This window comes from Hetaerina americana, unplaced genomic scaffold (genome assembly GCF_022747635.1).
Source record: "Hetaerina americana unplaced genomic scaffold, ioHetAmer1.1.p SCAF_2, whole genome shotgun sequence".
Classification (NCBI taxonomy): Eukaryota; Metazoa; Arthropoda; class Insecta; order Odonata; family Calopterygidae; genus Hetaerina; species Hetaerina americana.
In genome coordinates, this window is record NW_027286763.1 from 48,545,135 (window position 1) to 48,556,140 (window position 11,006).

The 11,006-nt window shown below is 37.4% G+C and overlaps 1 protein-coding gene across 1 annotated transcript in view; it reads right to left on the bottom strand.

Annotated features, from left to right (window-relative positions):
* The window catches only part of LOC139688088 (A-type potassium channel modulatory protein KCNIP1-like), a 189,083-nt gene extending 183,183 nt beyond the window's left edge, over positions 1-5,900 (bottom strand). Inside the window, exon 1 of the mRNA XM_071585512.1 lies at positions 5,878-5,900. Coding sequence (XP_071441613.1) covers positions 5,878-5,900 — 23 coding nt within the window. The remainder of the gene's footprint in view (positions 1-5,877) is intronic.
* Positions 5,901-11,006: the final 5,106 nt, after the last annotated feature.

Here is an 11,006-nt window from a genome sequence, read left to right on the forward strand (position 1 = left end):
CTCCCCCTCCCGACCCCCACAACGCCACGCACCAACCGATTCCCCCGATGGGTACTCAACTCTCCTCCGTCCCCCTCCTCCCTCACGTCCCTTCAACACCCTTCCCCGTTCCTCCTCCCTCTTTCCTTGTTCCTCCTCTCCCTACTCCACCAATTCACGCGCACGCGTCGTCTTCTTCCCCTCCTCCTCTTCTCCTCTCCGTCTCTCCCCTCTTCCTTCCTACACCCCCCTTTTTCTCTCTCTCCCTCTGTGCGTTTTTATTGTTTTCTTCGGCAAGCCGTGTCTCTGTTGTTACGCGCGTGTTTATGTTTCCTCGTCCGTCCATTCCACCGCGAATAGGTGCAGTCGCACCGCTACATTTGGCAAGAGGGGGTGGGGAGGTAGTTGCGTTCTCCAAGCTTCAAAACGAACGAAGAGGAATGTTCACTAGAGATGGGTGGCCGGTATCCCTGAGGCGGGATCCTTAATTAGATACAAAAATGCGCATTTTCTATAAGGGATGCCTTCCGCTCGGCGAAGTTTACTTCTGATGTTGCGATTGGCTTTTATGTTAAACTTCCATGGTTTTAATGGCTGCGTTTGCGCTACATAATAGCGTACGCAAATCACTGTGTGAAATGGAGCGCTTATCCCGCACGAGGAAAATGGGAGAGAGATTCCGCATTATCAACGAGGAAATGGCATTAGGTGTTCCTTTGTGTTTCCATTATAATCTGTACATTTTAATATCCCGGGTACAAATATCGAGCGGATTGTCCATTCCGAGTCCTGTGATTATTTAGAGATAAGTTACACTTAGAGAGATCTGTGGGATTGATTGACTGCTGATATTTGAGTATTGGGAAATGAGGATAGCAAGAACGAGTTCGACAGATAACAAAAACAACATAGAAATTCCAAGAGGAGAGGAGAATTTGATAAAAGAATCGGAGAAAAGGGAAATTGAATTTTGTGTATACTTCCTGGTGCACAACCTTTTCGAAAGTTAAATGGTAGAAAAGTCCGTGGACGAAAACGAAGATGAAGAGAGGGAAAGATATTTCTGGGAGGCATGAAAAGTATCTTGAGTGGTACAACATATCAGGAATTAGAAAGAAGAGCTATGAAGATAAAGACGTTCTCCTGAGACGTTCGACTAGGAAGTTGCTGATTTGAGTGGTGTACAATTCCGAGTAATGATTTATTTCAACCCCGTTTTAAGACTTCCGTGGTTTTTTCCCCCTATAAGCTACGAAAGTATGTAAAGAGATGTAAAGAGAGTATGTAAACATACATATTTTACTATCATAAGTAGTTAGACCATACCGTTTAAATAATTTAAAGTTAGTTTCAATATTTCAATATAGAGTTTTATCTTAAAATACATTCGTAGTTTCTGTATTTGATGGTTAGCTAAGAAAAAATACGTTTACTTTATTAATCATCAAAAGTTTAAGCTAAAATTCAGTTAAATCGATAATTTCAGGCTAATTTTTTTATTTTGGTCTAACATATCCCTATATATTGCTACTCTCTCCTGCTTGAACATATCTTGTATCGATATTGTTTATAGTCGCAATAACTTTGTTGACCACCATTATTATCTAAAGGGGACTAAATAAAATGTATGCTGATGAGGAGAAGAATGAAGGGAAAATAATAGTCATATTTGATTACGGACACCTTGAGAAACAATGGATTTGTGTGGTACGTAGTAGACAGGATAAGAGAAGATGTGAAAGATCGCAAGAGGTAGTCTTAGGGGCAAATATGTAGGCCAAATAAAAAGTATTGCAAGACGGAAGAGCTCCTTGGGCGTACACGGGAGATAAATTGGAAATGGAACAATAGAGAATCGCGGTCAACCAACCTTTGAAATGAAATACCTATTGTCCATGAGTCTGAAAAAAAACCTGTGTAAGAAAGCCCTCTGCAGTAGATAAAAAAATCGAGTTGAATGTTGCCTTGGCATTGCTACATAAGTATATCACAACATAGCTCTCCATAACCTCGGTGGGAAAAGTACAGTGGACTCCGTTAAATTATATACTTTTATCTGATACAATTTGCTATCATATCAGTATAAAACATAAAATAGAATTATATGGCGTAGTAATTTTCTAAAATATTATTTACCTTTCAAGTCAAAAATTGTACCCCTATAGGTTCGTTTAGGGTTTGGTCTTTAAAACATTTAATATCGGAACCATTTCTCTAATTTATCAAAAGTTATTATATAATGTTTTTCAATCTTAAAAAGTCATGTTAAATTGTAAACTAATCCAATCCGCCATTCATCAGGCAATAGATAATTTTAAGCTGTAGAAGTAATTTCGTGAATAAGTGCTATTTAATTAAATGAGTGCTCTTTAATTATTGTAATTTTTTTTTGTGTTTCAATCCTAGGATTGGTTCACTTCAGCACATATCTTTCCATTCCACTGTGTTTGAATGCAAGACAAGGCATGCTCCCTCTGGTCTACTCCCGTTCCCCAATTAGTTTATTAAAGCCAAAAATATTCCAATGTGAGGAGTAATACCTTTCCTACCCCTACTCCCCTCCTGAATCCGCCCCTGCGTTCAGTTCAGACGCCAGATTAGGACGTCAACAGTTCAAACTTTTTCCGACTGTCTCGGTCTTGTGGGGATGTACCTGCACCACGAATTGAAGCCACTGAGGCTTGTAAATTTTTTTGAATCTCCACGGTACCGAAAAATCCCTGCCTTTTCATCGGCATCCGGAAAAATGAGTCAGAAAACCTGAAACTCCTTCCTTTGCTCGCCTCACTCACCCTACTCGTGTTGAACTTCCGCCAATATTTCATTTCTGCCTTGCATCAGTCTCCCAGCTGCAATATCGCGATCATCTCCATTCCCGAATCTGCTCACTACGCACCTCAAACTCGCGTTCACTCTTCCCACACCCCAAAAAATCTCCCAGGGTTTTCCTCCTTGACTTTCAGCTCACGTTTCAACTATCACTATTTCTCCCCGAAGGACTTTTCCAGCCCCTCATTCTTCCCCTCCAACCAAAAACACCGCTATCTCCCTTTCTATCTCGAGTCTTCTCTTGCTTGAAAAAATAAATAAATCCCTCACCAATCTTTTCACCTCTCTTGGTCCCTCCTTATCCGTCCTCTTTCTTAAAACATGCCGGCCGGACATCCGGCTACGGATTTCTCGCCTTTTATTTCCTTTACGTCTACGTGCACTCAGGTGGCAGAATGGCTGGAACGACTGTGGATAACCTTTGCGCCGAGAATGTGATATTTTCTAGTTTACATACATGATGTATGAGACTGTCGGTTGCTTTAATTCGTACGACATATGTCTGTAAAAAATGTTCCTGGAAAATTTTAAAGCAACTTGATTTTTGCTATAAAGCATTAGATGAAATTTGATGAATGTTTATTGAAATTCAACTTAATATCATTCCCATAACCTCAGCGGTACCCGTGTCTAAGACGAGAGTACTGATAATGTTAAATTTGGAAGACTGATGTCAAGAGTTACGGCAATGTGAATTGAGATGTATGCAGCATTGAATATAATCGGTAAAAAAATTAAATCTAAAATCCTAATGTGATTTTTATTTTTCATAAATTCCTCTGTCGATCTTCCACGTGTATACGCAATTTCTCGCTTTTATGCGTTTCCTTCCTATTACCGGTCATATTAAAATCGAAGTCGATTGTTATGTTTTGGTGCGTTTTTTAAACTCTTGACAAATATTCAATTTTACTTGTTGTTAAGACAAATGCCATTGCCTAAGTAGGAACACAAGCATAAAATTTAGGATAAGCAATCCTTTTTATCATTCTCTTGTTTCTATTCTATTCTCCTAATATTGTTATTCTTTTCTATATAAAATGTAATTGCATCCTGCGAACGGTTACCAGACCTAGGATGCTCAGGGCAGCTGAGTGTCCTCACGCAATGTATCGCGTCATCATCCCTCAAGTCCCCATGTACATGTCCTCGTATACGTCCCTCTCCACAACGCTCAAACATCATCTGCGGAATACGATTCGGCTGAGTACCATTGTTGGTCGGATAGCTCGCATATAAACTAGCTGATTGTCTCATGACTATCTTAGATGCTACATAATGTAGTGTTACATGGTTATAACATAGACTTTTAAGCAAGTGATATGCTTTAATATCAACATGGTGGGAACTTGTATCGAATTATAATTTCAATTATCATTGATGTTATGTTGCCAAGATCGAGAAAATTGCAGTTTTTATCGAGCATATATATTTTCAGTGGGAACCACAACCAAAACTTTGGACGAAAAATTAATACTCTTGTGTCCGAACATAATAAATCGCAATATCGCAAATCGCAATTGGTAATATAATCGCAACAATGTGGGTATTTTAGATGAAAACTTCAATCCCAGTTTGCTATTACCATATTAATCTTTTACTCTGCAGTTTGTTATTAGTTTTTTACGTTATATTTATCCCAGCATATTTGCAGTTAAGCCAGGTGAGGTAGGATAAATTGTCATTTGGAGCAGTTAGAGAATAGTTAGTTACCCTATTAATCATGTGCATTTATACGTAATTAATATTATAGGTAATGGACGCAATTAAAAAATAAATAAATATCTTGTCTTTCCTAAAAAAACACAACCCAACATTCCACTCCACGACAAGCCCCTCTTCATTTCCGTATACTTTCTTTCTCCCATCATTCCGTCCAACATCTTTACCCTATTCCTATGCCTCTCTCGTTTGTATATCTTTTTCCTCTCTATCACAGTCCTCAGAATCCCACTGCCGATCAATATGCTTGGCATCCATTTTTCCCATCTCCTGATTGTCTGATGATTTCTACGATTTAAGTCATCTCCTCCCCCACTATACCCAGCACTTCCTTATTTTTTTTTCCTTTCTGTCCACTTAATCTTCCCCATCCTTCTCCACCACCACATCTAAAAATTCTGCGATCTACGCCTATAATCCTACTTTAATGACCATTTTTTTCGCATAGCTACGCCCTTTATCAAAGTTTTAACGAGACTTTCCTTAACATCCTTACTCAACATCCCTGTCATCATTTCTCTTCTCCTTGTGAAAGCTTCTTTGCCTAACGCAAATGTTCTCTTCATGTCCATTCTACTTTGATCATTTCGGTCCAAAGCATTTCCGAAGTACGTGAACTGTTCCACCTGAACAATGACCAGGTTCGTCGGTTCTGCTTTTATCTAAGCTAGTAATATTCCATCCGTTACTTGGTGTATGTCGATTACCCGTATCCCTACCTTGTTATTCAATATTATGGCAAGTTGTCGTTAGCTCTCGTCTCCTCCGCAGTATATTACTCTATAACTATCCCTCCAGTCATACCCGCTATCCTTCCATCTCACCTCGCAAAAACCTAAAATATGTATATTTCCTCTTCCATCTCTTGCATTATATAGTCACTTATTCTTATTTACTCAACATTGTCCTAGCATTTCAAGTTCCTATTCTAACTAGTTTCGTCTTCTTCTTCTACATCTTCTGTTCTGCCTCTGTCGGTTTTGTTTTTGCTTTGCAAGGTTTTCATGAGATGACGATCGTGGAAGCATAACCTCTCTCACTGCCCATCACGACACACGGTCCATTGGGCTGAGTTTCGTAGTTTCCAGGACTCTTTTTTTCTATATTTTCCATCTTTAAATTCTTGGGAAAAATTATGGAGGTGGTTTCCAGCTGGTTTCCTTAATAGTTTATTTAACGGGACACCATCACTCAAAAGCGTCCTCACTGGGGCCAGACGCCTTTGCTGCCGCCTTACTGTGGAATAGACGCGAACTACTTTTCGCCTGGTTTCTAATCTTCGACTACCAGGGTCAATTATTATTCCTCCCACCAGCACAGCTCCAGAGGTCATTGGAACGCACAAACCCTTCGATCACATCCAGGTTCATGGTAGGGTATTAGTAATTATAGCTTCTAAAACCCTCTTCGGGACTTTTGGCAGGGGATGAATTCTCACCAGCCATCCGGTGAACTTAAGATCTGTTAATGGAATTTGAAATATTATTTGATAAGAATATTGAAAACAAGGAGTTTCTTTGCTTTGATGGTATTATTGCAAAAGAGAACTTGTGAGGAAAAAGGAATAGAAATTCGACTAACGTAAATTTCCCTGTTTTTCAGTGTGGTTTTCCCTATTGAAATAATAGATTAGAATTATTGCATGAAGTCGGCAAAAAAACTCTGTTTCAGGGTCTCGGGGTGTGAAATTCACAAATATATCTCTGCTAAAATATTCAATATCACATCGAGTAATAGAAATGAATAACTTTACGAGATTCAACGTAATATATGCAGAATTAGTAATAAAACATGAGAAAAATAGCATAGACAAGAAAATATATGTTTAGCATTAGAAAAGTGATCAATAAATCGCCATGAGGATACTTTAAAGCATACATTTTTTGAATACCAGAGTGATGATGCGTGCATAGATAGAATAGGGTCGACGCGTTTTCATACTAGGATAAAACTCTTGCCAACATAATTTTTCCTTTGATAATTCATGCAATATTACTGCCGTGGGTTAATTTTTGTCCGTTCTAAATAAGTTTTAATGCTAACCCAGTTCGCACTAAGATGTGTTCAATATAAAGATAGTAATGTTGCGGAAGATATTAATGTTTTGCTACTGCCGTGAAACCGAGTGGCGAAATGTTATGATATAACTGTTTTAGCAAATTAACTGTAGGATTACAAACCATTTGTATCGAATTTAAATTAATTAAATTTAATTTTTAGGAATTAACTAGATACAATATTGATATATTATCCCAGTATAAGCTTTCCCAGTTAATTCGACATAGGAACAAACTTCGGCATGAAAATTCTATAATTCACTTTTAATTCTCTTACGTTCTTCCACCTTTTCCATCTATTTCCACCTCCTTTCATAAATGAAAAATTTGATTCAGCCTTTATTTTCCGTCTTATTATATTCATATTCCGCAACTTGTTACCGCGTAAATTACGGCCTTTCAACAAAGCAACGTTTTAAGTGAACATCCGCGGAACTTCTTCTCTCAAGCGTGTCACTCGAGGCATTCCTTTAAACGTGCATTCTTCATGACGAGAACAAGCATGAAAGGGTGGTGGAGTGCGAACTTGGAAGTAAATGAATCACCTTATTTTCCTTAATCACGTGCTCACTCCTTTATGTCTGTTTTTCCTCCCTTCTCAGCCACTTCCCTTCGTCGCCCATATATACCCGCTTTTCCTCCGGCAGGATGGCAACCACTGTTGCGAGAAAGTCTTCCGAGCAATTTCCCTCTCTTAGGAGCAGGCTGATGCCTCCCATTTTAGCAATTTTTTTCCTTGAAGGTCATCCCTTTACTGCCCATCTGGTTAGCGAATCCGCCGTTCTCTGAAATGTCCGTTCTTTGCCTAGATTTTTTCCCGCGCCGCCGTGGCCTCGTTAGACACCCTCTGCGCTCATATGGTGCTGGTTAATTAGCGTTAGTTCTGACAGCGTGTCGTCAAGATATTTTTGCATTCGTCATTTATCTCTCGGATCTACTAAGTCCGGAGCACTAAATTTGTAGTGACACGTGCATAATGGAATGTCATCAGATATTACGGAGCGTAGAATAGTGTTTATGAAATGTAGACAAAAAATAATCTTTCCAGCACCAATTTTTGTTTTAAATATATCTCATTTGATAATGGAAAGCCTCATTAGCAGTGATGTGTTCATCTTTGAGTAAAATCTTTTCGGAATGATTTGATATAAAATCTTATTCCATTAATTTATTTAATATCGAATGGCAGAATAAACTGTGGTATTCACATAAATATTTACATTATTTTTAAACCCAGGATTGACGAACGAATCGATGCAAACTTTAAAATCAATTTGATAAAAAAATGTCACCCAATTACAGGTGCGGCATACATCATCATAAAAGGGATTTATTATTTCATAAACCGAATGGTAATCATTGGAAACTTAATAATTCCGAAATGGTATGAGGAAGTTTTTTAAATTTGATATTAATTAAGATTTTTCGTAGTAAAAATGAAAAACATATTATTTATTAAAAACTGTCAAATTTACAATAATATTTTATTTGTTGAAAAAATATGACCCACAATAGTCATGAGTTCTGGAAATTAAATTGCTCATAATGTCTTTCGAAGTCGAAGAAATATTTTATTAAAATTAATTAAATATGGACCACATGGGGAATGCAATTTTCAATATCTGCTGGAATTTCTTAATTGCTTTTTAAAGGATTGACTCTCCCATGTACTCCGTACTTTCAACAATTAATTTGGAAAGCGATATGGCTTAATGCGTTGAGGGTACTACCAATAAAATGGAATAATATTTCAATGACGTATAGTCCATAGTATTCTAAGTGTATTATATTTCACTCTAGATTTGAAGATGAACTATTTCTATAAAATGTATCACAATATGCTAATATATCACTTGCGCGGTCTACCATTCAGTTCCAAGGTACTTAAATATGTAGATATTTTGTTCCCAAGTCAGGGTATATTTTTCGCGTATTGTCTAACACATTGTTCTTGTGGATCTTTTCATGCCATTTAACCAAAAAAAGTATGGCTTAAATTCTGTCTCTCGAATTAAACATACATTTAAAACCTGGGGTATGCTGTTAAAAGGGAAAGAATGGAAGTCCAGTGGGCTGAAGTTAATTGTGAAAAAGTCCAAAATAGGTGCATGAAAATCGCAGTAGCATGATTAATATTACATCTTCATTATTTACGTTTTCCTTAGAGATATCTTTTTTAATCCAAGATTACTAACCTGATGAGGAACTCGAGCAGGCTCTAGGTAATTTCTAATGGAGGTCTCAAGGTGAGCTCTTACAGAATTTGCGTGAGGAATATTTTAAATAATAATAAAAAGATATTTTATGTGCCGGTTGTATATAGTATATTGGTGGAGTAACATCAAACTGGAAAATCTAAAATAACAAAAAAAGTTATTCTGACACAATGAAAGTATGGTGAAACAATGAAAATAAGAATTATTTATCTGGTTGAAATTGAAATGGCAGGTTATATGTTTTATGGTTTTTTACATTGTCTTCATTGAAGCAAAAAATAATTCTTTTAATTGATTTAATGGAAAATTAATTTTCACGCTGTAAGTGAAACTAATATTTGGATGAATTCTCAATCTGTAATATTCAAGGCAAGCAGAATTTGCAAATTTTAAGGTGAATGTAAGGTGTTGTACAGTATGGAATATATAAATAAATATAATAAAAAATCGCTTCTTCAATAGTTTAATGCCTGGGGAAATATTCATCGATAGTTAATTAATTTCATGTACAGCTGAGTGAATTTGTCAATGATTATACATCTTGAAAAAGCGCATTAATCATGGCGGATGTTTATTGTATAGTAGGTATTTTATGATGCTAATAATACCTTAGAAAAATCCCTTTTTTTAAGATTTCATTCCGAGAAAAAGTTTTTACCTAGAAGATTTACTGAAGGGAGCACTAAGGAAGGCATTCAAGAATTATTGTCTAAAATTCTTCCTCTGGGAAATAAAAGGCCATTATTCAAGTGGAAGATGTTTTAAAGTTCCGTTGCCAAGTAGGTGGATTTAAAACGCCCTACCACATTTAATACCTTGGCGAGAGAAGCCCTCTTCAATATACGGCCTAGCTAAAAGATTCATTTTACTACAAGGTAAAACAACACAGTGGTGTGGTGGCAAGAATGTTTAATGTTACCAAATTACCAAGCATACTTGGCACGTAAAAAATGCTTTTAATACTTAATAAAGTGTAATAGTTGTTACATATACTTTTTCTCGAAGCAGAATAATTCATTCCGTATCGCTTTGTGTAAAAGTAGCAGTTGTAATTATCATCTTTAGGCTGCTTACTGCTCCGAAACAGATTATTTTGTACTTTGAATATGCAGCATTCATCGTTTTTTTGGGGCACTTAATTAACAGTTCAAGTATCTAGCCAGTGAAGAATACTTATTTGTAAAGAACATTATCCCGTATAGATTGGCATTACCGATTGGCATTATGGCGTACCATTATTGGCAAAATATGCTTATTTTATTGTGCACAAGCTTATATTTACTTCTCCTTACGATACTATTCTTATTTACTTTGGAATATCTTCCTTAATTAAATATTTTAAAATAGTATTTATAAATGTATAAATTGCATTATATCGCAGCCAACCATAGTTTGCTGAAGTTCAACTTGTGCTAAAGTAGGTGATTGTCACTAGCATGCACATAACTGTTTTGGCCTTGGTATAAGACAGATGTCGAAGGAAATTTTTAGAGGTACCATAGTAAACATGCGTCTCAAGCAGCATTATCCGCCCGGAAACGAATGTTTGCTTAAACGGGATCGATGTCGGTCGTCATTCTTTTCTACGAGCCCAGAATCTTATCTTCCTCGCTCCCATAACACCTCGAAGGCAAACAAACGAACGCCGCACCGCGGACTCCTGTCGAATTCCGGGGGAGGAGCGTGGGCGGATGGGGGAGATGGAAGAAGAGAGAAAGAAGGGGAGAGTGGGGAGTATTGGAGTGAGGCGTACCTTTTGCGGAACGGGAGGGATCACTGTTGTGTGAACGTGAAAAGGAACGCACTCTAGTCCGCCTTCCTTCGTGCCACGTCCTCATTTCATCGCTATCGCCATCGCACATTCTTTCCCTTTCCACCGAGTTCGGGGGGAAAAGATCGCTTTAACTCTGGACTCCGTCGATAGACTCCGTACGGCAGCATATCGAATATGTGTCTGAGGGGAGATAGTTGAGAAATTCCACAAACAAGGTGATCTTCAATCGAAATAATTTACTTGTACATTCACCTTCCTTAATGCTTTCCTCTTTTCTCCATGTATTTCTTGACTGGGAAACAGTTATTCCATGCTGTTTCATTTAAATATCAATGAGTTTTTCAACACAAGCAGACATGAAGGGTGTAGTCTCTTTGCGTGCTATGAATGGAAAAGATTTTCTTTAGGTTTTTTCAGTAACCTCGAGTG